The sequence below is a fragment of the Pelodiscus sinensis genome, chromosome 25, assembly GCF_049634645.1.
Source record: "Pelodiscus sinensis isolate JC-2024 chromosome 25, ASM4963464v1, whole genome shotgun sequence".
Classification (NCBI taxonomy): Eukaryota; Metazoa; Chordata; order Testudines; family Trionychidae; genus Pelodiscus; species Pelodiscus sinensis.
The window spans coordinates 12,747,902-12,773,963 of NC_134735.1; the positions used below are offsets into that span (position 1 = coordinate 12,747,902).

General features: G+C 56.4%; 1 protein-coding gene across 3 annotated transcripts; it reads left to right on the top strand.

The window, feature by feature from the left end:
• On the top strand, positions 1–25,728 carry SESN2 (sestrin 2). Of its 3 annotated transcripts, XM_075908598.1 has the most exons (10): positions 1–405; positions 13,504–13,569; positions 16,366–16,563; positions 17,351–17,533; positions 18,028–18,240; positions 19,525–19,675; positions 20,722–20,840; positions 21,402–21,592; positions 21,929–22,073; positions 22,594–25,728. In XM_075908598.1, exons 1-10 carry the CDS (start codon positions 316–318, stop codon positions 22,678–22,680), a joined length of 1,443 nt encoding a protein of 480 aa, XP_075764713.1. In that variant the 5' UTR covers positions 1–315; the 3' UTR covers positions 22,681–25,728. The 3 variants fall into 3 exon arrangements, with proteins under 3 accessions (XP_075764713.1, XP_075764715.1, XP_075764714.1); XM_075908600.1 differs by lacking the exons at positions 1–405; positions 13,504–13,569 and adding an exon at positions 15,465–15,829; XM_075908599.1 differs by lacking the exons at positions 1–405; positions 13,504–13,569 and adding an exon at positions 15,465–15,825.
• Positions 25,729–26,062: the final 334 nt, after the last annotated feature.

Consider the following 26,062-nt stretch of genomic DNA (forward strand, 5'->3'; position numbering starts at 1 on the left):
TAGACCTTTATGAGAGGGCAGCTGGGAGGCTGGGAGCGAGTCGCGAGTGGGTTGGCTCCGCGGCGCTCTAGAACCCTGATGCGCCCGGACGTTCCAGAACCCTGATGCGCCCGGACGTTCCAGAACGCGGCCACCTTCGGACGTTCTGCCGTGGAACCCCGGGGCGCCCACCTGCCGCGAAACTGACGTGCCCAGGCGCTGCCCGGCCCGCGATGCACCTTCACCCTCCGGACAGATAACCGGGTCCGAGCGCTGGCGCAGAGCTCGCCCCACGTCTCCCCCGCACCCGAGTCCCTCCCCACCCCGAACGGCACCATGATCGTTGCAGACTCCGAGTGCCGCAGCTGCACGGGCATCGCGAGCTACTTGCCCTGCGAAGGATGTGGCGAGTTGCGGAGTAAGGAGGTAATGGAAAGGGGGGAACCCTCCCCCCCCCCACACACACCCTTTTTTCGGAAGGGGTTTGCTTATTTTCCAGTTTTCTCTTCTCTCCTGCCCTGGTCTGTAACTTCGGAGCTGTTTACTTTCCCAGTCTAAACGATTTGGGGGGAGGGGGCGGCGCTCCAGATCCAGCCTGGTCGCGTAAGGGACTCTTTAACTGTACACTTTTACTCCAGTTGCATCAGCCGCAGTGAAATGGGATGCGAAGGGGGGGCGTGAGGTTGTTCATACCGGTGGCGAATATCGGCGCATTCCCTGGGCCGGTGAATGCTAGATCCGATGGGCAAACAGTTTTGCAGCGTCTGGCATGTGCCGCGAACCGAGTTCTCGCTCCCTCTCTTCTCGACTTTTCTCGGTCATTGGAGGCAAATCAGAGTTTCCATTTGACTTGTTGTTGGGCGAACAGGGCGCAAGTACAGACATGTCCCAAGCTGTGGGCCTGTCACCCCCCTCCCCCCCGGGGTAAACGAAGTAGTCTCACTAGGAGGCTGAGGGGGACGGGTGGCTCGCTAAGGAGGATGGAGATCACTTCTAAGACCGATTCTTACTGACTTCGGAGAGAACAGCCCCTTCTGAAGTTGACAGAATTTAAAATAACTAGCTACCGCTTCCCTTGCAAAAGAAGTTTTCCCAACCTCGACTTTCCATGTTTAATTGGTTTAATTTCCTGTCTTTAATACAGATGAGACACTTGTAACAACCTGGCACCATGCATTAAGATTTTCTTTAACCTCCAGTTTAAGAACAAGATTCCTCCCCCCCCCCTTTTCCTTCCAAAGGGTGATGTGAGGGAGACGAGTCTGCTCCCCCTAGCTTACAGAAACCTCCTGTGACTCTTTAATGGCTAAACTTTAAATAGAGATGCTCAACCCCCTTGAGTTTGAAATCGCCCTTTCTCCTACTTGACTCTTGGGCAGGGAATTCTGCTACCTTAAGGCACAGCTGTCCTCTTCAGGGTGGGTATTCCGCAAACTGCAGTGCAGGACCCTCCAAATGCGCTTCGCCTCCTTTTGCTAAGATGGTGCTATCTGAATGGCGCACAAATTGGTGCTCCCAACAACTTACAATGTACCTTGCTCCTCCCCGGGTACTGAGGACAATACAGTAACTAAAAGCCTTCTTGAGGGCCCTGAGAAAGTTCAGCAGATGAAAAGGTGACCAGCTCTTCTTTTATTTAGGGGGTAAACAAACGCGGGGAAGAGGCAGGTGGAGATAAGAAGAGCAAATAATACAATAGACTGTGTTGATGAGCCCTGTGCAATTTCTCTATGTGGCTTTCATGCACTCTTAATTGTTTGGCCCCATCTGGGCACCTTGTGAGTTTCATAGTTTGAAGATGTGTGCAGGAACTTTACAGCCTAAAAATATGAGGTTGAGAAAGGAAACTGAGGCACAGAAAGGAGTAAAGCTAGGTAGCAGGTCGCTACTAGAGCAGGAAATAGATGATGTAATACCCAAGTTTCCCAAGTTCCAGCTGAGTGATTCTTTGCACATGGCTTTCATCATTCTTGTCTCCCTTATAAGGTCCAGTAGTTACATGAAGAGACCTCGGTTGTGTCCATCTGCTGTGCTTGTTTTTGAAGATGGCAGAACTGAATCCTGTGGGAACAGAACTTCATTGTGCAGAAAACTTTTGTGTCTCTTGCAGATCTGGATGAGGATGGGCAGGCAGCTTTCTCTTCCTTAATCTCTGCTAGGGAGTATTCAAAATACACTGCTGGGGTTTTTTTGTTTGTTTGTTTGTTAATGGAGGAGCTTGGGCTTTGAAACTAGTTCACTGATGGGTTTGGGAGTCCTCTAGAGGAGCAGTCACTGTGTAAGACTCGGAAGTGCTGTGAATACTGTATTTGGTACTTCTCGGACATTATTATTGATCTTGTTAATTACAGTGCCTAAGGATTTGTCCAAATGTTCACCATTGGCTAGGTGCTGTACAGAGTAGCAGACTGTCCTTGTCCTGAAGCATTTACAGTTTTAATATACTAGACAGACACAAGCAACGTGAACAATATCATGGCAGTAAAGAGAGGGGACATTAAAGGAAAAGGTGAGAGGTTGCAAAATGCTTTAGAAGAATAGCTCTCAAACTTTCCAGACCACTGTACCCCTTTTTATACAATCAGACCTTAAAAATACAAAAGTGTCACGGCATGCTACTACTGAAAAATTGCTTACTGGCTCATGTTTCTCATATAATTATAAACTCAATTGTAGTATAACTATTGTACTTCCATGTCAAACAGACTGAATATAGAGCAGTGTAAACAAGTTACTGTATGAAATTTTAATTTGTATGGATTCCACTAGTGTGGTGAATCTAGACCAAATAATTAGATGAGTTGATTTACCCCCCGGAAGACCTCTGTTTACCTCAAGGGATATTTATCACTGTTTTAGAAACTCTGAAAAAAACACTGAGCCAGCTCATCTGTAGAAGTAGGTTTTGCCCATGAGAGCTCATGATCCTATATATTTGTTAGTTTCGAAGGTATCACAGGACTGCTCCTTGTTTGTAAAGTTACAGACCAAGACAGCTACCCCTCTCTGAGACTTAGACACACTGGAGAGACAAGGTGAGTGAGGTAACACCTTTTACTGGACCAACTTCTGTTTTGATCTGGCAGAGCTCTCTTTTCAGGTCTGGGAGAGGTACTACTAGCCTCACCGCTAAGTGCAAGGTGGAACAGACTGTTTACTAAGGGACTATTCAAGATAGAGGGGGTCTCTAAACACTTCTGCAGTCATAGGACAAAAACAGGGGTTAGTGTGATGTGAATTGTAATAATCCATAACTCTAATGTCTATCTTGAATGGTCCCTTGGAATATATGCTAACTACTTATACTAAAAACAACAGAGTGGTCCCGTGGCACCTTCGTGACTAAGAAATATAGTGGATTATGAGCTCTATCTAGGTAAAACCCACTTGATACTCATGATCCTATATATTTTGTGAGTCTCTAAGGTGCCACTGTTGTTTTAGCATAACATGGCTACTTACCCCCTGAGACTTTTTACTTTGCTAAACAATCTGTCCCGTCTTGTGTTTAGCTGTGGCACGTGGAATACCATCTGTATGGCTCAGAATTTCTTTCATTCACAGAAGTTGGTTCTATAAAAAAGATCATCTCCCCCCACCTGGTGTCTCTAATATCCTGGAACAGCTACAGCTACACCTACACACTTCTCCCAACATCCCTGCTGGGTATTATCCTTTTTTATAGCGAGGGGGTGGAGGTGGAACAGGGGCACTGCAAGTTATCCTGCTTGCAAGACTGCAGAGCAAGCTGGGGGCAGAGGAAGGAATGGAGCCCAGGAGTTTGTTACGTTCGGGCATGTTTTAACTAGACGATACTAATGGAGCTCTGAATCTGCCAGGCCCTTGGATGGTGCAGCATATCCCTTCTCCTCTGAGCGGCTAGCATCTGTCTCGCTTTCAAGCCAGTGAGCACACAAGAGCTGCTTGCAATTGTTGGAATTTCAAAGCTTCAGCAAAAACTTTGCGCAACTTTCCCCTGTCTTCCAATCAAATACATGGCCAACTGAAATCTTTTGAATTTCAGAATGTTGACAATTTACATGGGGAAAATACTGTTTTACAAAAATTTGGGACACTTGCCCCCTCCAGAATTTTTTTTTCTTCCTCTTCCGCCACCCCTCCATCTACTGCACTCCAGACCTTGGGAGATTGGGTCTCTCACTCAGAAGTTGTTGAGTTTTGTTGTACAGGATTAACACACTGTAGCTTTTAAGTCCTATCACAAAGTGTTGATCCTAGAAAGAGAATGCAGCTAGAAACTACTGTGCAGCAATCAAGAACCTACATCAAAAATACCCCACGTGGTGATGGTGTAAGCTATGAAAAGCCACATAGGAATGAATGTTTAAATAATGAATATGTAGCAATGATTGAGATGCAATTAAAGTGTTAATGTAAAGCTGATCGCTGCAGATTAAAATCCAAACTGTTTAGCTTAGATCCTGTGCTGCTACACCCAAGGAGATGCCCTTTCATCTCAACTGTTAAGGTAGGAGGGGCTAAGTTCTGCGCTTTCTCTAATACTGGGACTCTAGTGTGAAAGTCAATACTATTGCATGTTTGTCCCGATACAGTGATCTGCACTTCTAAATCACCTTTCATTGAGAAGTCCATTGAGATTTATGGACGGGAGCTAGGCCAGCCAAACGTGCCAGTGTAGTGGGTTCAGGATATTTAGGGTTTCACTTTGCCCACCGTGGAGATGCAGCCATCTCTGGGTTGGAACTCATGCTATGTGCACATGGACATCTGATAGCAGTTGGGGCCTACATCGGAAGAATACCATAACCACCGAAGTTGGGGGAACATCTAGAGAGGCAGAATACAATACACAGAGCTGGCATACAGCAAGGACACTTCCTCATCCCTTTGCCAAGAGTGTCAAGACATTGGCTAACATTCCAGCTGACTCATTCCTATGTCTGAGGCCAAGTCTGCTCTGCTGCTGCTCCTGGGGGTGAGGTAGGTTACATGGTTGGTTTGGACAGCTCTGTTGGCAGGAGCGCTTAACCCAGCAACCCAGGTTCCTCCTCTTGTTCAGGTGGATTTATTATGCAGTGAGAGGGCTCTCTCCTGTCAGCGCAGTGTGTTGTCATCAAGTGAGCTGTTGTGTGTATGTGGCATTTCTACTGTAGAGGAGCCCTATCTCTCCTGTCACTGCTCCCTCCTTTCCAGATACCATGGGTGGATTGCCTGCACTGTTCATTTGCATTTACCTGTATAGATACCTGTAGCTGGCTTTCAGGCATGTTGGGATCCTTTTTTGCTGGGGGGAAGGGGCTGTAATGCTGTTTGCTTAATCTTTGGGTGTGTCTAGACTACAGAGTTTTGTCGACAAAAGTGGACTTTTGTCGACAAAACTATACCTGCGTCTACACTACCGCTGAGTTCTGTCGACAGAAGGTGTTATTGCATGTAAACTGTCCTTTGCGTCTACACTACCATGTTGACACAGCAGCTTGCTTTGTCGACAGAACTCAGTGTAGTCTAGATGCTCTTTGTCGACAGAAGCCTGTAGTCTAGACGTACCCTTTGTGTGTCCTTCTCAATGCCTGATGGGGCTGTGGCAATGCAGACATGCTGCAGTTTACAGTTTAGCCCCTGGAATCCCTGCAGTCAGACCATAAGCTCTTGTTGCTGGTTATCCTATCCCCAGGATGTTGTTGGGAGCAGGGCTTGAACCTTTGACTGCCAGAGGCCTTATCTACTGTGTCATGGAGGAGCCTCCTGATCAGTTGTATGACCTATCTGTTGTATGTCGCAAGGATGCCAGAGCCTTGCTGTGGAAGATGGACTAAGTTCACCCCAGTAGTTACAGTGCAAGAAATCAAAAGACCTGGCACAAACTCTTCTGGTGGTCTTGGGCAAATCAGAACCGTTTGTCAACCAGGATAATACATTAGCAGGTGGTATGAGGCTTAACTGGCTAAAGGGAACCATAAGGCACCCAAATGATTGCTAAACACAAAGCAGCAAAAGTACAAAATCTCCACGCTCAGCATGTCTCTGCACTGCCAGAAAATGCATAACTTCTACGGGTGACTAGGAAAGGGTGGGGGCAGGGACGTGGAAAGGATTTGTGCTGACCTCACTGGTGGAGAGTGGTTGAAATTAGCACAGCTGCCTGCCCATTGGTTCTGCAAGGTGTTCTGTTTCATGACATCAGAAGGTTCTGGTTTTGAAGAGCCATCTGGCTCCTCTGACTGCCTAGGTTTCAACACCTCCCGGGGGTGAAACATGCAGGGTGCATTGCATCACAAGAGAGCCCTGTGTAACACGGAGCAGCCAGGTGCCAAGAGTCTTGTAAACAGGGAAGGAAGGAGGGGACAGGCTGTTGGAAGGGGAGCTGCTGCTGAATGGGATCCAATTGGGGGGGGGTGCAGAGGCGTTTGGCGGAGGAGATGGTGAATTGCACATGTCTAGTTGCAGGAAGGAGGTGGGAATATGACAAAGTTGATTTCTTAAAATCGTGTTTTAAGGGACGAAGGAAAAACCAGCTGCCTAGGACAGGTTGCCCATCTATGGGGGAGCCAAAGTGAGCTGCTACTTGAAGCTGGGATTCCTGGCGCAGCGCTCGCTGTGTGTTAAAGGGCTTGAACTAGAGTTGAGGAATAAATTCTGAGTAGGCTGCTCCTTGGCTGGGGTATGGGGCGAGGGTGGGGGGCACAGAGTGACTCCAGTGGACTCCAGAGGGGGTGTATTTTGCTCTTTCCTTTATCACAGGAGAGGGTTGGTTTTGGCGATCCAGGCAGGATAGGGGCCTGCTGTATGCCTTTGTTTTTGCTGGAATGTGCCACGGGAGTCTCCGGGATGAAGTGCCCAACTCCCATTGGAATTCAGTGGGACTTGGAGGACTAGCTGCCTCAGTTGCCCATTTCTATGGGGCTGTCTGTTGTCCTTTGGGCCATGTGGTCCCTAATCCCCAGCTCTTCCCCTGTTGCCCCTCTTCGTTTGTCTGTCTCCAGCTGCTGATGTGCAATTAGTGGCACGCAGGGCATTGCCAACATTCCCTCCTGTGTCAGAGTGAGGCATGCCAAGCCTGGCCATGCAACTTCCTGTGTCTTGAGGAAGTGCTGTAATTTGATTGGCATGCTCACTGTGCTGGAAACACGGGCTCCTGCCAGACTCCTCCTGGAACGGACTGGCATGAGCCTGGCCTCCTTGGATTCTCGAAGGATCAGGAGGAAAGGCGGGTTTCCAAAGTGAAAAAGTGAGCAGGGTTTGTCCTATTTCAGTAGAATATAAAGAGAAGGGGTGGGGGGGGGGGAATCCAGTTCCCTCCCTTCTCCCCCACCCCCGCTCTCCTGTACTTTTTTACCACGGGCTCTAGCTATCCCAAGTCCCGGTGTGATGTGGCCCTTTGTCCCTTCTGCCCAGAGCCTTGGCACATTCCAGTCTTGTCTTTAATCTACAGTCGGCTACACCAGATTGCTGCCTACTGCAGGTAACTCACCATGAACTTTAGTAACCTGGTGGGCTGGGGTGACAGCCGGGTGCGATTGGCTGAGTGAATGTCTGGTGACAACCCACAGCCTGGTTCAATGACGTAGCCCAGTGTGGGCTGGTTCTCTTGGCCCGGCCTGTCTGCTGCCTCCCAGACAGGCCCACTCTGGACTTAGCTGGGAGCCTGCCCAGAGACCTGCTGAGCTGTTACTTGTGCACCTGCAAGGGGCGGGGGAGGGCGAAGGTGAGCCTGCGTGTGCCTCGGCGTGGATCCCTCCCGTGCCGCGGCCTCCAGCAGCCGGCCTGTGTCTGGAAGTGGAAGCTCTTGAGCCCTTTCACTCTGCCCCTTCCCACCCCCTCGCTAGCCCTGGTTCCAAGGAGCCTGGGGGAGTCCCCCACCCAGGAGCCACCTCAGGTAAGCAGCGCCCAGCTGGAGCCCACACCCTGAACCCCTACCCCAGTCATGAACCCCCTCCTGCACGCCAAGCTCTGCCCCAGCCCTGAGCACCCCTGCATCCAAACACCTTCCCAGAGCTTGCACCTCGGACCCCCTCGAGCATCCCAGCTGCCTGCCCTAGATTCAGCTCAGATCCCTTCATCAAAGACCAGAACCTGCACCCCAACCCGCTGCCCCTGCCTGGTGAAAGGGAGGGAGGATGGGGTGGGCAGGGGTGGGGCCTCAGAGAAGGGGCACGAGGGAGGGGGGGCAAAGGTGTTTGGGTTTGAAGGAGATTTTGGTTTGCACCTACGTTCAAAAAATGATCTTGTGCCTAAAAAGTTGGAGACCACTGGTCTAACACGTCGGGAAGGGCACGCGCCTCGCCCATGTGCATTTAGACTAGTGGTGGGGAACCTAAGGCCTGGCTTGCCAGTGTTGGTGCTCCGGCCCTGTGCCCCCATCCCACCCAGAGTCCCACCCCCACTTTGCTTCTGTGCCCTACCACCCCCCCAACTCACTCCTGCCCCCTCACTCCTGCCCAGACCCTACACCCCAAGCCTTCTTCCCAGCAGCCCCCTCCTACACACTGAACCCCTCATTTTTTACCCCACCCCAGAGCCTAGGGGAGCCCACAAAATCTACTAGCCTGGGCCTCCCTAGGCACTGGTGTAAGAGGGGAATGTGGGGAGGATCTTTCTGCTTCTCAGTTGGGGGCCATGTCAGTGAGGAGTTGGGGGGATGGTTTCTTTATTCTTTCTTCTCCCCCATGTGCGCCCCCAACCCAAAAAAGGTTCCCTGCCCTGATTTAGACTGTTGGGGGTGGGGCAGGCATGTTCTGCCTGTTGAGGGACAGGAGTAGGGTTGGTCTGGGTGACCCCAGTGGTCCCATCTTGCCCTATGGCTGCCTGTTCTCACTGGGTGTGTAGTCTGCTCTGATGCTGTATGGTGAGTTCAGTGTTGCCCTGGTTACCTAGGCTGGTTGTGATCTGTCTTTGGCCCTGCCTTGGTGCAGAGGGGCAGGCGTCTCAAGGGCCCTGCAGCCCAACATTTCTGGTGTGTTTGGTTTTACGCATGGGCCTTATAGCACTTTCACTCCTGGAGGAGGGAGGAGATTTGAAGCTGTTCTAGAGGTGATGTGTCCCAGCCTCCCTGGAGCTGTTGGAGGCAGATGGGGTGACTACCATGGAGTGGGTCTGTTCTGACTCATTACTTTATCTGCTGTGCCACTGGAGAAGCCCTGCAACCTCCCCACATTCTGGGCCCCCCTTATCCATCCTTTGTTCCAAGGGTGCCAGGTCCATCGAGTGCCAAGCTTGCGGTGGTGCAATGGCACAGTAGATAAGGTACCTGCCTCTGGAACCAGAGGTCAAGGGTTTGAGCTCTGCCCTCAACCAATGTGGACCTGGTACTCTTGGAACTAAGGAAGGGGAGGGAGCTGCAGTGGATAAGATACCTTCCCCCAGAGCAAGAGGTGCAGGGTTCCAGGAACACCCCACCACTGCCTGGTAGTGGAAGGAAGAAGGTGCCCCAAGGCCATTCTTCTCTCTGCCAAATAAGGCACTGGGAACCAGGAGACTGTGGATAAGTCATTGAGCAATCAGTGCCTCAGTTTCCCATCTCATGCAGCCAATAGTCTCTTTCCTCCATCCTCTCTTTAGACTGTGAGCACGTTGGGCTAGGGCCTGCCTCTCACCTGGGCTGTGTCTAGACTGGCAAGTTTTTCCGCAAAATCAGATGATTTTGCAAAAAAACTTGCCAGCTGTCTACACTGGCCGTTTGAATTTCTGCAAGAACACTGACGATCTCATGTAAGATCGTCAGTGTTCTTGCAGAAATACTGTGCTGCTCCTGTTCGGGCAAAAGCCCTCTTGCGCAAATCATTTGCACAAGAGGGCCAGTGTAAACAGCACAGTACTGTTTTCCGCAAAAAAGCCCCGATGGCGAAAATGGCGATCGGGGCTTTTTTGCGGAAAAGCGCGTCTAGATTGGCCACAGATGCGTTTCCGCAAAAAGTGCTTTTGCGGAAAAGCATCCTGCCAATCTAGACGCGATTTTCCAAAAATGCTTTTAACGGAAAACTTTTCCATTAAAAGCATTTTTGGAAAATCATGCCAGTGTAGCGTAGCCCTGGTGTGTAGCTCACAGGCTGGTAGCTGTAGGAGCTGTTGTGATGCAAGCCAGGTATTTCCCCCTAGGATTTGGAAATTGGTAACGCTGGTAAGGTGCTGTCTTTGTGAAAGAGAAGTGAGTGAGTCTCGTGTCTCCCGCTGAAATACAAAAGAGAGAAGCATCACAAAAGTGCTATAGACCAGGCTTGGTGCGTGTTTAGTAGTGTGACTGAGGCAGCTTTAAATGAACCCTCTTCCTTGGCATCTCGAGTTCTTTGCTTCTCCCTGTCCTTTCCCAAAGCCCTCGCACTCTTCCAGTTTCAGAAAATTGCCTTTTTCCTCTTCAGTCCCCTCCAGCCGTGGCCTGTTTCCCCAGTGGCACAAGGGGCCTCAACAGGGGAGAAGGAAACAACTGGGTACCTGTGGGTGGGAAGAGACCTGAATTCGAGTTTCTGTCTGTTGGAAATTTGTGCGTAAAGATCCTTGCTAAAGTTGAAGGGCTTTGACCAAGAGTTCTTGGTCAAGGCTGGATTGTTCTCCCTTTCTTCCCTGTACTCTGTGGCATGCTGTCTGCCGCCCTCCATCCCAGAAGTGGCTGCATTTTGGGGGTTGTGGCTGTGTAGTTTGGGACCTCGCGGAGTGTCCCACTACTAATGCCTGTTGAGGCACTAGACTGCGGCGGCGAGGCACGAAACGGCCCTTCCTGATCCTGCTCACAAACACCTACTCTCCGGCGCGCTCCTGGAAGGCAAACCCAACAGTCCTGGAGCATTTACATGTGTATAGCCGGCGGATCTGCTACTGAAAAGCAGCTTTAGGGATGGAGGAGGAGCCTTTATTTGAAGTACACCAGACGCAGCTGTGCATCCTCCCCCTCCCCCCTGCAAAAGTGTTAGCACCCCGCAGTTCTCGAATACCAAAAGCATCCCAGCTACTGCAGTGATGCCTGTAACCATTCAAGGCTCGCTGCCTGGGGGCTGTCCCTATGGCTTTGATGTCGCTCTTGCTTGGTCCCAGATGGTCTCAGGGTGACCTTCAGAGTATTGGGATGGGGAACTTGTGCATCTTTGTTGCTTGGCTTCTTCTTGTTGGCTGCTGCACTGTAAATGACATTTGGGGGGGATTCATTTTCTCATGCAGCCATGGGCTAGCGAGTGGGCCTCATGGGTGACCCTCCTTCAACTCAACGGGCCGCATGGTTGTCGTAACCAAGCCGGTCTCCTGGGATAGTGTCGTTTTGCTCGCTGCGCTTGCCTCCCTAGAATTTGCGGGGTGTGCCGCTCAAACAGTAGCAGCGCTTCGATTGGCTGCAGAGGGCGCGCACGACTCTCGCCATCAGTGTTGTGTGCAATCGGCCGGCTCCTCGCTTTACAGAGTCTCTGTGCGAACCTTTAGTAACACCGGGAGGAAAAAACCCAGCGGAATCGGGCAACCTGTATGGAAATAAAATGTCTCATGGTCCACACCAAGAACCTCAGTGGGCTGCATGTGGCCTATGGGCCACAGATTGTCCAGCACTGTTCTGCTGTGTTTCTAAGTTTCATCAAGGGCTCCTTGCACATCTGGATGGACATCTGTATGCCTGGGCATTGGCAGAACACCCCCTGCACATGGCAGGTTTGGGGATCTCCCCTGCTCTAATGACTGGAAGCTAAACCCTATTGCTTTTCCATCCCCTTTGCTAGCAGCTCCCCCTCCTGCAAGCAGCTTCTCACCTGATCCTCCCAACAGCTTACCCCACCCTCGCTGTCACTCAGGCTATGTCGACGCTGCACTGCTCTTCCGAAAAAAGAAGCGGAAAAAGCTACACAAATTGCAGTTCGCAATTTGCGTAGCTTTTTCCGGAAGAGGCTTTTCCGACATTTGGCCCATCTACACTGGGCCAAACATCGGGGCTGTCTCTACGCTGGCCACTTATTCTGGAAAAGCACCTGTTTTTCCGGAATAACTTGCCAGCTGTCTACACTGCCGCTTGCTTTTCCGGAAAAGCACTGACGATCTCATGTAAAATCGTCATTGTTTTTCCGGAAAAACTATGCTGCTCCCGTTCGGGCAAAAGTCCTTTTCTGGAAAAACTGTTCCAGAAAAGGGCCAGTGTAGACAGCCCAGTAGTCTTTTCCGCAAAAAAGCCCCGATCGCGAAAATGACGATCGGGGCTTTTTTGCGGAAAAGCGCGTCTACATTGGCACGGATGCTTTTTCGGAAAATGTGCTTTTCTGGAAAAGCATCCTGCCAATGTAGACGCGCTTTTTCCGGAAATACTTATAACTGAAAACTGTTCCGTTTTAAACATTTCCGGGAAAGGGTGCCAGTGTAGACGTAGCCCGGGGGGGGGGGGATCCCTCTTTCAGAACATACCCTCTTCCTCGTAAAACGAGGCCTAAAGGGATGCTGAAAAAGCACGTCTGCTCTTCTGAAAAGAAAAAATTGAAAGAGCAGACTTGTTCCCTGGACGCGGCAGAGGTTTTTCCAGGGTACCTCTGGTAGCCCGGAAAAACTCTGCCGTGTAGACACACCCTCTGTGAGGCCTGCTTCCCTCAGCCCCTCGCCCACCCGATTCAGAAGCAACATCCGTGTTTGCTCACCACTCGTGGGCAAAGGTTCATGGCGGGATCTGGGCCTGGCGTGTTACGCCATCAGCGGCAGGTGCCATGCCGGAGTGCTGTTCTGTGCCAGGTCATGGTGCCATCCACTGCCAGGCCAGACATGCGCAGTGCTGAGCGTGCGTTTGAACCCTCCATTGGAGCCGTCTGCTAGCCCGTCTCGATGCCTTGATTACACTGCCCCCCAGCCCTCGCTCCGTGGGTGCTCCGGGTAACCTAAGATCCACTAGGAATAATTCAGACCGCTGGCGCACAGAGTATCTCGGGTGCGCAGAGGACCTAGTGTGATGCCATTCTTCCCTTTTCGGCTACTTGGGCATGGGCCTGGGAACTTGGCACCGAGTCTCCCTGGCCGAACTGGCTGCTGCAGTATAATCTTCCACCTTTACATTCCCTTCTGTGGATCCCCAGAACTGGTGGGGGGGGGGGAGTGGAGTTAAACACTGTAAAAACTCCTCCAGCTTCCTGCCAGACGAGCTCCGTGACGCGACACTTTCCGTGTAATCTCACCCAGCAGCACAAATGCCTGTGAGATGCACCAGCCCCGCTTGGGGACATCCCTTGAAACCTCTCTGCCGCACTTCAAAGGCTGCTTTCTGCCTCCTGCCCAGGCATGCTGTCACTAGGGCGGGTGGCTGTGCATTCCAGCCCCCCTGCTGGGGGGGGGGCTGGCAGGGAGGTGTGCCTGCTGCAATCTCACTGGGGGGACCGCTGCGGGCTGCTTTGGGGGAGGATGCACTCCGAGGAGTCCTCAAAGTAGCCAGCGAACAGCATGAGTCACCCCTTCCTGTCCCACTGCCTTCACCTGGGAGGAGGCGGGACTCGGGCTCTGGAGGGAAGGCAGCCGCTGGCAGGACTGGGGCGGCTCCGGCTTCTGTCAGTGCCACACCGGGGCAATGTCTTCAACTCGATTCCTTGTTTTCTTTCCTAGGACGGAGGAATAAAAATCCCCCGGCAGCTGGGAAGAGGCCCAAGCTCCTTCATCCCTGTGGAAGAGGTAGGAGACAAGGGCTTAAAGCAAATCGATCTCGCCGAGGCTCCTGGGGGGAGGGGTGGTCCCCTCTCTTCTGGGATGGGGGGGGGGGGTGTAGACCTGCTTTCTACTACACATGTAAGTGTCTAGTCGACTACCCGATAAGCAAATGCTTATCAGGTAGCTGAGCAGGAACTGGAGTAGTCACTTCCCCCCTCCGCTTGCTGCCTCTATCAGAGAGAGGCAGCAAGGTGGGGGAACACGAGCCGATGCTGGGGGGAGCCGGCTTAAAAGCTGGTTTCCCCTCCCCCTCGGCACCATCTCCACAGGGGGCAGTGGGGAAACGGTGCGAGCGGGGATTGAAACAGGTCCCACCGCTACTCCCCTCCCTTTGGCATGTTCAAGAGCTGCCCGCGGCTCCTGTACATTTCAAAGGAAGAGGCATAGAGGGGACCCTGCGCCAGCCCGGACTGCTTTCCCCTGCCCCCGCTAGCGTGGTTCCCGCTGCCTCTCTCCCTTTGAAATGTACAAGAGACCACCGGGCCCCTGGACATTTCAAAGGGGAGGCGCAGCAGGATAGCAAGCCCCCCCCCCCTTACCGACCCATCGAGCAGTCGATGGAAAGTCCATCGACTGCTCGATGAGCCGATTAATAGAATTGCAACCTTCCTAATTCCCAGCCCCCGCTTGCCAGGCTGGGAGAGCTACGGAGGAAGCGAACGGTCTGACTGCGCCGTGCGGGGGTGGGGAGAGGAGCTCGGCCAGATGAGCCGCGTGGGGAGGGTTCTGTCCCTGCGGATCAGCGCTGCAGGGGGGTAGCTGGGTGCACGGTAGGTGGGGAGGGGACCCGGGAGAGGGTATAACATTCCCCTTCTGCTCACGCTTCCCACCGTGGCACGTCGCTCTCGTGAGCAAGCTAAGCTGGTGAGTGGGGGAGGGGTGGCAGGGCGTAGTCCTGGTGCACGGCACAAGAGGGCCCCTCGTGACCACAAAGCCCGGGCGGGCCCGAAGGGAGAGGTTTGCTGGCCACCTGCAGGGGCTAGACGCCTGGCTGTTTGGAGCAGAAGATCACTAGTCTTGCTCCCAGCCGGCTGCGTGGAGCGTCTCCAGAAAGAGGGAGACCAGCCTCCGCCCCTGTGCCGGGGCTCCCCACTCACTTGAGGAGCGCAGGAGGGTCAGAACCATGCAGGGGAAGTCGCACAGTCGTGGCTGGCTGGGGTCTGAGTTAGGACCTGGATTTCCCCCTCTGCATTCGCTGCTCCTCTCTGTGCCGGGGGTAGAAACGGGGCCATTTCCCTGGCTCCCCGGAGGGCAGGCTCAGCACCCTGACGCTCCGCTCCGGCGACTCTCCGCCCAATGGGGAGCGTGTCGGTACCTGCAGCCAGGGGGTGGGCTCGTGGGCCCGTCTGAGCTGAGCCCTCGCTGTGCCGTGCCACAAGGCCGGGGGCTTCCCACATCGCCCTGCTGCCGTCACTGCCGTGTCTGTCCCGCAACCTTCACCGCTCGGCTCACAAACAATGAGCTAATTGCAGCCCAGCTGGTTCTGGTTCATGCCCGTCCCATTGCATCATCTGCCTTTCTAGCCCGGGGCAGGGACCCAGGGAGGGTGACTAAACTGCTCCTAATTGCCCTGCTCTGAAAACAAGAACCGCTCGGGTTCGGATACCCTCTGGGCAGGTAGCCACCTCCTCATGCTCCATCAGGGCCCCTCTGCTGCACCTAGCAAGCCGGCGGAGCCCTGCCTGGCCAGCGGCCGTATCGCTATGTTCCCAGGCTAGCTGCACGGACAGTTCTTCCACCAGCTGACGTCAGGGTGCAGAGCTGGGCACCCGCCACTCCTTATCAGGGCTCTCTTGTTGTTGTAACCCGGCCTGCCGTGCTGGGGGGCGTGGCGGGGGAGGAGAAGGCACGGGGAGGGTGGGTTGAGCAAACCGCTCTGTTGCATCAGCTGGCGGGGCGCCAGGCCTGCTGCAGGAAACAAATCCAACCTTTCTCCAGCCCCTATTGGTTCCTCCCCAAAGCCCGGGGAGGCGGGACGATCCCCTCCCGAGAGCTGTTAAGGACCACAAACAGTGCTGACAGAGTGAGGGAAATGAGAGAGGCCCTGCAGGGCATCGGCTGCTTGTTGCCCGGAGGCGCTGGGACTGCAGGGAGGAGAGCAGGGCCACACGCTTGCTCCGGGGCGCACAGTGGCCTGGCTCTGCTCTCGGACTGTGCCTGCCTATTCCCAGTCTTGGTCGCGCTGCACTACGAACCTCGGCTCGGAGGAGGCCCGTTGGGGTAGGTGCGCAAACCTCCCAAGAGACTCGGCGCCCCGGGGAGCTTGCAGCGAAAGGGTGTTCGTTCCTCCCGGCTCCTAGGGCCTTTCCCTGGCGCTGCCGGGGCTTGATTCGGCAGCACGCCACCGCTTACCCTCTTGTATGGGTGTGGGATCCCAGCCTGCGGGGGGCCTGTGTGATCTGGAGAGGGTACCCTGCTCCTGGAGCTGCCGGTGCCGCTGTGCGAGCGGGGTGGGATTGTCCGGCGCGGAGCATTGTTCTCCGTGCTCGGGACAGAAGAGCCCCAAAGCGAAGTTCATTGTTCCCTGGAGCCCAGACGTCCTCAGTGAGGCCCCTGCCGGCCGTGGGGCTGCTGGAGGGTTAGGGGCAGCCGGGGTGTGGAAATGACACTGATGGGACAGGCCTGGACGATTGGCTGGGATGCTTGTGCTGTTAGCACATGAGTGGGGGAGTCGCCTGTAGGCCTCCCATCCGGCCCCCCAATAAATGGGGGGGGGGAGCCTGGTGGGCGGCTGGATTCTCAGCGCCTCTCTCCCCGCAGATCCTGCAGGAGGGTACGGAGAGGGCCCAGCGGCAGCTCCTCATCGAGGCGTTCGTCTCCATGGGCAGGGTGGATAACATCACCATGGTGATGGGGCTGCACCCGGAGTACCTGGCCAGCTTCTGGAAGACGCAGTATCTGCTGCTGCACATGGACGGGCCCCTGCCCTACCACAAGCGCCACTACATCGCCATCATGGTGAGCGGCGGGGGGCACTCAGGGCCCCGTGGCGGGGAGCTGAAGGGTGGGAATGGCTGTAGAAGGGGGCTGGGTGCTTGGGGGAGGAATTGAGAGCAGGGAGAAGAGACAAACCTGGGCTGAAGATCAGCAGCAACTTGCTAAGAGTGAGCGTGGCTGGGCCCTGGCTGGTGTCCCCTGGGGTGGGGAACGGGGCCAGAGGAGGCATCAGAAAGGCCCTGGCTTGAATCCACTGGCCCAAGCACTAGCGCGCTCTTCCTGGAGCCCTGCAAGATGAGCCCGCCCTAAGGGAACCCACCTCCCTTCTCCCCCCAGCCGCCTCCTGCTGCTGAGCCGCTCCCTAGAGATCTGTCCACAGCCCCCAGCCCTCGTAGGCCCATCGGGGCAGCCCCGTGCTCAGGACCTCTTCCTAGTCGGCTGCCTTGCCGCTCCCGTGTTCCCGGTGTTGGTGGGCAAAGGATCATGGGCGTGCACCGGGGCCGCCATTGAGACGAACGAATGGGGCAGCTCCCCCGAGCGCCGTCGTTTCCGGCTCTGCAAATGCTCCATGGTCACTTACACGAGAGTCTCGTTTCTTCCCCACCCGCGCTGCTAGAGCGCCACGTTCCCTCCTTTTAATAAGACAGCTGAGGCTTTGGGGAACAGGTGAGGTGTGTCCGTGTCCCCTGGTCCGCCCCACGCCCCGTGCCTGGGAACAGGCCGCGCTGGAGACTGTGCGAAGGGAAGGCCCTGAGCTGGCCTGGTGTGGGGGCAAGTTCTTTACCCTGGTCTCTGTCCCCACCTCCAGGCAGCGGCCAGGCACCAGTGTTCCTACCTGGTTGGCTTCCACGTGGCGGAGTTCCTGAAGGTGGGCGGGAACCCGGCGTGGCTGCAGGGCCTGCACTGCGCCCCCCAGAAACTCAGGAACCTCAGCGAAATCAACAAGATCCTAGCGCACCGGCCCTGGCTCGTCACCAAGGAGCACATAGAAGTGAGTGCCCAGCAAGCAGCCCCCAGGGCCGCTTCCCCCCTCGTCCCGCCAGCGGGGCAGTCGCTGCACATCTGGCTCGGCCGCGAGGAGGGGAACGGTGAGTGGGGGGGTCTGGCTCCCCCCTGGGATGAGCCTGCCTGAAGTGAGGGACACCGGCTGGCGGAGGTGGATCTGGGCTCTCCTGTCAGCTGAGCGAGCTGCTGCCTTTCCCGGGGTGCTGCTGCCTTTCCCGGGGTGCAGGAATGGAGGCTGCTGCCCTCCTGAAGTCTCCTCCAGTCCCTCTCCTCCCCCTCGTGATCCTGCCACCAGGTGGCGGAAAGGGGCAAATGCAGCATGGGATAGTAGGGGCTGCAGTGATCTGCCCCTCACGCCCCTCTGTCTGCCCCAGCGCCCTGCACTGGTCTCTGCTCCAGGAGGGCCGCACGGGGGCGGGGGGAGCACATGCATCCCCTCTGGGGAGGAGCTGACCAGGGAATGTCGTGCACTTGTTTCAGGCCCTCCTGAAGACGGGCGAGAACAGCTGGTCCCTTGCAGAGCTCATCCAGGGCCTGGTGCTCCTCACGCACTACCACTCGCTCGCCTCCTTCGTCTTCGGCTGCGGCATCAACCCAGAGGCGGAGCCGGAGGGGAGCCACCCCTTCCAGCCGCCTTCGCCACGCAGCTGCGATAGCAGCCCAGCCTCTGAGGACGGAGTGAGCGGCTCCAGCGTAAGTCGGGGGCCCCGGAGCGCGATGCTGAGGCAGAGCTGGGGCGACGGGCGCGATGTGCCTTAATGAGAGACTTGCCTTCTCTCCTCCCGCCCCTCCCCGAGCTCCGCACGCTGGCCCGGAGCTTGACTTCCTGGGAATGGCACTGGGCCCTTCATTGGCGCCAAGCCATGGACGAAGCCAGGCTGCTATGGAAAATCTGGAAGTGTCTCCTGGCGCCGTCTGGGGGCTGTGTCCCGGCTAGAGGGGCTAGGACCGTGGCTCCCAAACTTTTCGGCATCACGCCCCCTTTTTGATTTTTGAGAAGCCCCTCCTCCCCCCCCTAAACTTGTTTGGGGGGGGGGGAAAGGCTGCCATTTTAAGAGCAGAGCAGGCATTGCCCTTCTAAGGCGGCCATTTTGAAGTCTGCTCAGGACGCTCTATCCTCCACCCTGCCTGGGCTGCACAGACCCCCTGGGCTGCTCTTTCTTAGGCGCAGATTGACAGGGGGCTGGGTCGCCTTGCACCCCCCTGGGATTTCTTCACTCCCCTCCCCCCCCCAATTCAGGAATCTATGGGCTAGGAGCTTGTCCGGTCAACTACCAGGCTTTCCAGAGCAGAAAAGGCTGCCGGGGGAAGGGGCTTAAATCTGCAACTTTGTGAACCCTTCCCTGAGCAAGCGCCGGTCCAGGGGAACCTGCCTCCTGCTAACGCCCAAGCTGGCTCTGAGCCAGTTTCCGGGCTGGCTCGGCTGACGTGGCTTCTTTATCGCCTCTCCAGCCATCCCGGGGAGGAGCTGCCCCCCACCGGGCCCCCCTCGGCTGGCTTGAGTGGGGCTTTGTGGTCAGCTGGAGAAGTGGCTGGAGTCTTTTGTGCTGCAGCTATTTGGGATGGTTCCCCATTGAAAGCCTGGGGAGGCAAGTCATAAATTAGAGCAGCCTCGGAGCTGCTCTAAGACACTGGGACCGGCACCAAGTGCTGGAGCCAAATCTGGGAGGGGGAGCGGAGACTTGCCCCTTCCCTTGGGCCCTGCCCCTTCTGCAGGGCTTGCTTTGGGGTGCTGCTCAGAATCTAGCCCCCAAGAGAGGCCCAGGCCCCCACCTTGTACCTGGGCACAGGGCCAACTTCCCATCACATTAGTTGAACAAAGCCCCAGCAGCCGACCGCACTGAACAATGGGCATGTGGGCCCTCCAAGGACTGTTCTCTGCAGGGGGAGTTTTGTGCTTGGAATGAAGTTGGCCACGTCCCTCTCCAAAGCCCCATTGGTGCTGACCCTGCATGCTCTCGCTCTCCCCCCGCCCAGGGCAAAGACGCCATGCAGGAGGTGGAGGTGCTGATGGCGAGGATGAAGCTCCTACAGGAGTGCCAGCTGGAGGAGGAGGGGGTCACGCAGGAGGAGATGGAAACCCGCTTCGAGCTGGAGAAGACGGAGAGCTTGCTTGTGGCCCCCTCGGGTGAGGAGCAGAGTTCCCTCTCTCTTTTTTTCCTTGCGTGTGTGGAATAATTTGTTGTATGCACTAAGGGATGTGCACCACCAGTAGACACACATGCTGTGGGCGCTTGGCTGATCAGCTGGTCAGCATTTAAATCTCACCTGGGTAGCTGCCCAAGCAGTGCTCCAGGAGCACTCAGCTTACAGGGAACACTAGTGAAGAGGGGAGGGCGGGAGGCAGAGGCGCTTGTCCCAACGGGGATCCAAGGCTTTTGGTGGCTCATTTGCATTGGTGGATGTCTGGCAGTGGCTCATCTTGGGCGCGGACGGAGGGAAGGAAGGACAAGTCCTCTCTGCTGCTGCGTGATGCACAGCTGCCATCAGGGAGAAGGGAGGGAGTCCTGTGGGGGATGACCAGCGGCCCCCTTCTCACTGGCCTGCTCCCTGAGCAGGGGAGGGGGGCTGGGCACCACGATAGCTCTTGCGGATTCCTGGTGTGGGGTGTAATTCTCTCCCGGGGAGTTGGGGAACAATGTGGCTGGAGTGAATTGCACTAGGATGTTAAATTGGGTTAATCAATGGATTTTTCATCGACTAGTCGATAAGGGGAGGAGCCACAGCAGGGTTAGCGCCCAGCCCTGGGGAGCTAACCCCGCTGCGACTCTGCCTTTTAAATGCATTAATAGCCGGGACGCTCTTAATACATTTAAACGGCTGAAGCGCAGCGAGGGGGACCCGGCGTGAGCTGGGGCAGCTGATTCCTGGCTCCCGCCCAGTCCCCGTTACCCTCCCTGCTCCCCACAGAGACAGTGCTGGGGGGAACCAGCTTTTACGCCAGCCCTCCCAGCATGGTTCCTGCTTCCAGGGTTCTCCCAGGCGATGGACTAGTTGGCTGGTCACTTACGTCCCTAAATTGCACCTCCCCTGAGGGCCGAGCCTTGCGGCGGGTTTGCTCTGCGCAGGGCTGTGCCGGTGGCTCGCGGCTCAGGAGTGAGGTGGGGCGGTGGCTCCGGGTTTCCTTGAGTGGCTCTTTGGCACGGCGCTAACGTCTCCCCGGTTTCCGTCCAGTGGATATCGCTGAGCACGTGCTGCCGCCCGACGTCCTGTGCTTCGTGGAGGACCCGGAGTTTGGATACAAGGATTTCACGAGGAAAGGGGAGCAGGCCCCGCCCACCTTCCGAGCGCAGGTACCTTGCAGTGACTGGGGGTGCCTGGCTCGCCCGGGGAGCCAGCGTATGGGTGACTGGGGCATCCCGGTCCCCTCTCTCCTTCCTTCCCCTCTGCTGCTGCGGCCCTGCCTGCAGGGGTGGCGCGGCGGGTGCGGAGCAGAGGGGCTGGTGCGAGAGCACGGCCCACAGCAGGCGGCAGAAGGACAGTGGCTTGCCTGGGGTGCCCAGTGCGACGGGCCGGGGCAGTGACACAGCCGGATTCTCCTGCCTCCTGGCTGCTCCTGTGCTCTGTCCACGAGGCTGCCACGACCCTTCCCGCGGGCAGTCACCCTGCAGCGGAAGTCAGAGGGGGTAGGGGCATCAGGGATGGTCTGAGCAGCTGGGGCTGGGGAGCCATACTTGGGGCTGGCAACTGTCTGCCTGCTCTGGGCCTGGCCCCGTCCCCAGCCGGTCCCTGGGTGGAGAGCTGTGTCCTGTGTCCCAGGCTCGTGGTTTCCTCTGGAGGCCTGATCCCAGGTCCAGGGGAAAGGCTCCCAGCAGGGTTTTGGAGCCACTGTCCCAGCATCCTTCTCCTTGCAGGATTACACCTGGGAAGACCACGGCTACTCGCTGATCAACCGCCTGTACCCCGACGCGGGGCAGCTGTTGGACGAGAAGTTCCAGGTGGTCTATAACCTGACCTACAACACCATCGCCATGCACAGCGGGGTGGACACCACCATGCTCCGCAGGGCCATCTGGAACTACGTCCACTGTGTCTTCGGGATCAGGTAGCGAGTCCGGGCCCCGCTCGGCCTCCTGTGCCCTGGCTATGTCTGGTGCCCTCAGACGCACCCGCTTCTCTCCTCCCACCGCTCCCTCTTGCCCCAGCTGACCTGCTGTCAGAGTCAAAGGGCCTGGTTCGAATCCAGCCTCGGGGCAGCCGTCACCCAAGCCCAGACCGTCTGCTCTAAGCGGGTGCAGTTCTGGGCCCAGGGGTGCATGGATGCCCTGCCACTCAGGATGGAGCCATGTTTTTGATGGGGTAAGGGGAGGAATTCAGGAGGAGCTGGGCTGTGGCCCTTGTCTCCCCTCGGGGTAAAGTGGATTCTTCTGGTCCCTCCTAGATACGACGACTACGACTACGGGGAGGTGAACCAGCTCCTGGAGCGCAGCTTGAAAGTCTACATCAAAACGGTGGCCTGCTACCCGGAGAAGGCCACCCGGCGGATGTACACCCACTTCTGGAGACACTTCAAGCACTCCGAGAAGGTGCGGGGGCCACGGGGCAGGGCTGCGACTGAGGCGAAGCCGAGCTACTTGTCTCGCTCACCCCAAGCCGTGCTAGGCAGTTGCTTGGGGTCCCAGGCAGCTCAAGGGAATCCCTGCTCAGTGTGAGAGGGGTTGGGGGTTGAAAATAATCTTGCTCAGGACCCCCCGTGAGCCAGCACCGGCCCTGCCTCCTGTGCCCGTCCTGCCCTCACTGCTGCGGCCCTGGCTTGGGGGCAGCCTGCTGGAAGATCTGCCCAGGTGCCCGAGGCTTTGAGGGAAGGTGTATGGGGAGAACCCAGAATGCACCATTGCGCTGCCCTACACTGCGTGGGGAGGGAACGTTCTTTTTCTGACCACTGCAGCCGTCCCTTTGCTGCTCTCCCCAGGCCCTGACAGATCCTACGTCCCCCTCCCCCGTACTCCCTGCCCCCTCCTGTCTCTGGGGGAGATGGGCTGCACCTGGCTGTTGGTAACTCTCCACCCCCGCCTCTCCCTGACACACGTGCTCCTTCCGTTCCAGGTGCACGTCAATCTGCTGTTGCTGGAGGCCCGGATGCAGGCGGCCCTGCTGTACGCGCTGAGAGCCATCACCCGCTACATGACCTGACAGGGCTGTGCTCCCCACGCCCTGCCCGGGACGCGCCTCGCTGGGCCGCGCTGGGGAGCCTGATTTCACAGACTTGGGTTCGGAACCTGTCCGAAGAGACGTGGGGGGGCCCTGGATCGATGGGCTGGCTGGGGGGCTCCCTCCCCCCCACTCTCCTGGGGCCCCTCAGGCCATTAACCGCCAAACTGTTCAGCCCTTCCCCCGTGCAATGAAGACCCACCCCCGCCATGCCTGGCGTTCCCATGGCTGCTGCCTGGCAGGAGCCCTCCTGCGCCCTCCCGGGGGCCGGGCTCCACGGGGATACTCTTGCTGCTGCCTAGGACCTTGGGGAGGGTCACCGAAGCTGATGTGCCTTTATAGTGTTCGCGTGTAACGAAATTGGACTGAGCTCCCTCGCCGGCTGCGGCTGCCCCCTCGGCCACGCGCGCTCCCTGAGCCTGGTGACTAGTGTGTGGGCCAGGGGAGAACTGAGCGGCCGTGCCTGGCGCAAGGAGCCTTGCCTCGTACCAAAGAGATCTCTGCCGTGTTTACCCGGCTACCGCCAACGGACGTCCTCTGCCGTGTTTACCCGGCTACCGCCAACATACATCCTCTCCTCCGCACCCCCACGGCCCAGCACGGGCTGCCAGTGGCCCATATCGCTGGAAGACTGGGAGCGGCCCTGCTGGCCGTCTCACAGGGCACGGGACTGGCGAGGAGTGCTGCTGTCATGGCTGCCACACTACGTTTCTCCTGTCCGAGTGCCCAGGCTCCTGCTTTCCCCAACTGGCCTCGGGAGTGGGGTGTCTTTCTGCACGGCTGTGAGCAGGGGCTGGGGATAAAACCATGCCAGACTGAGGAGCTGTGGCTGGAGAGGAGCCCAGGATGGGGGGGGTGCCCTGGCGGGTGCGTGTCCTTGGAGCGGAGCCTGAAGCCAGCTCCCTCTTGTGCAGTACTCAGCCCCTCAGGCACCTTGAGCTGGATACTGGGGCATGAACGTCTCTCTATCCTCGCAATAGAGTTGGGGCCAAGAAACTCCTGCTGCGGGGCATGGGGGGGAGGGAGCCGCTGTCACAGTGGCCCCAGCACCTCAGGGACTCTTGGATGCTTGGGCTGGGCGGCTGAGCCCCTTCCTGCCCCGCCGAGCCCTCCTGAAGAACAGGCCGCAGGGTGTGTCCAGTTCCGGGTTCTGGAAGTGCCTAGTGGAAGCAGGGCTTGGCTGGTGGAGGAGGGGGGAAGCTGCAGCAACCCAGTGCCCCCTGGGCGAGTTGGTCTTGCACGCAGCCTGCTCTCTGGGGGCCTGTGGCAGGTTGGCTCCGGCTCCAGCTCCGCCTCCGCTCGGGATGGGTCTGTGCCTTTGTGCGCTGAGATCTAAGTGGGGTGAGACCTCCCGCTCCCAGCACCAGGGGCAGGAGGACGAGGCGCTAAACTGTGAAGGGAAAAAAAAAAAAAAACCTTGGAGGCTGCTGCACCTCTTGCTACTTGTACCTGGCCTAGTCCTGAAACCAGCCTCAGTCCCTTCTCCTGCGTGTTCCCCATTTCAGTCCCAGAGCAACCCTCCGTCTCTCCCACCCCTGGCTCCGCCTCCTTAGCCCTACTGAGAACTGGGGTCTCCCAGAGAGCCCTGGGCTGCAGGGAGGGCGCATGCACCATGGGACACTTTGTGTGTGTGTGCCTGTGAACGCTGGCTCTGCCTTGCATATCTGCGCTTGGTAGCTCATGAGGCCCTGACGGGAAATTCACCCCATAGCACTGCTTACACCCCACGGGGGCTCTGTCCCACTTACTAGGCCTGATTCTGGGATTGCTGCACATCTGTGAATAGCCTCCCTCGTGCCAAGGACCGAGAGACCAGTTTTCCTCTACCCACTGCAGGCAGTTCCTCTGGGGATTCCACAGCGGATTCCCTGCAGGAGTCCAGCTGAGTGGGGATTTTTAGGGTGTCTTAATTGCTGGCAACATTTTGATTAGCTAGAAACTAGCCTGCTTTAACAGGTGCCCTAAGAGACTTTAAGGAGGGCAGTACTTCTGTGCTGATGTCCACTTAGAACCTGAGATGGATTATAAGTTTCAATCGGCTCTGCCTGGGGTCCCAGTACTTTTTTGGAAAACATTCTATGATCCAGGGTGTCACGTGTGTCTTGTACACATCATTGTAAAGCGAAAACGATGTGCACACAGATAGTCCTGCACAGATACATTTGTATCTGCATCCATATCCTCAGAGGCGGGTCCCCGTGGCTATATAGTGGATATCCGTGGATCTGCAGGGTCTCTACACACACTCCACTCCACTGTAAAGCAAGGTTTATGTGCAAACAGGCTGGACAGTGCGTTTATATTTACACGCGCATCTGCCTTGCTCTTACAGTGTAGAGGGGGTGTCTCCTTTTCCCTCTCCAGAGGCAATTTTATTTCACAAGTGCGGGACCTTCTAGCTACTGCTCTGCCCCACTGCAGTGTTGCACAGTCTGGCAGCTGATGCACTGAGAGTCCAAAAGACGGTTGGCCCTGTTTGAAGTGGGCTTCTTCACACTGGCTTCTCTTTCTCACACCCAGGTGTGAGGTGAAATGCGCTTACCCTGCTGGCAGGCTTGCCCAGGGTAGGGGCTGGACAGCAGTCTCCATTTGGGTCCATTTTCTAGGGGTGTTCTTGCGTGAAGCCGGCCAGTCCTGCGTGCTGTTAGGGAGATGCGAGAAGTCTGCGTGTGACTTGGGAGGGAAGGCGGTGAAGTAGATGTCAGTAGCTTTGTCCAGCTGTGCCGCAGCATTTCACACTTGTGCAGGTCACTGTGAAATGTCCATTGTCGAAGCTTTGCTGGTCAGCAGCCGATCCCTTCTTCCCATTCTTGCTTTCCCTGGAGTGACTAGTTTATGGGGGAATTGACAACCCGCCTGTCGCTGCAGCTGAAGGACTGTTCGCTCGGTTTTGCTGACCCGTCGTTCCGTGTAAGTTATTGTGTTGTTTGGATGCGTTTCCTCCCAAGTGGGTGTGAAAATGCTGATTTGTTGTGACTTTTTGCTGCCAATTCTGCTCGGAGGAGAAATAAAGTTGGTTTTTTCTTTTTTTCCAAATGCCTCTGTTCATTTCCTTCCCCGGGCTCTCCCCTTGGAATCCCACTCCTGCGTCTGAACCAGACTAGAGCAATGGCTGCAGCAGGGCTGCTCCGCCTCGGTGGAGAGTGAAATTCACCCCAGGGCAGTGAGCCAGCGCCAGGCCTTGGCTCCGCGTCATCTTGGTGCAATGTACATTGGCTGCGGAACACACTGGCCCCTTGTGTACTGGGAACAGGAGCTGAGCTCTTGGGTCAGTCATGTCCCAAGAGTGGGTGAGAAGCCAGAGCAGGTGCCCCAGGGGTGAACTACCTTGTGAACTTCGGGTAAACAGTGCAAAAGCCTTTCC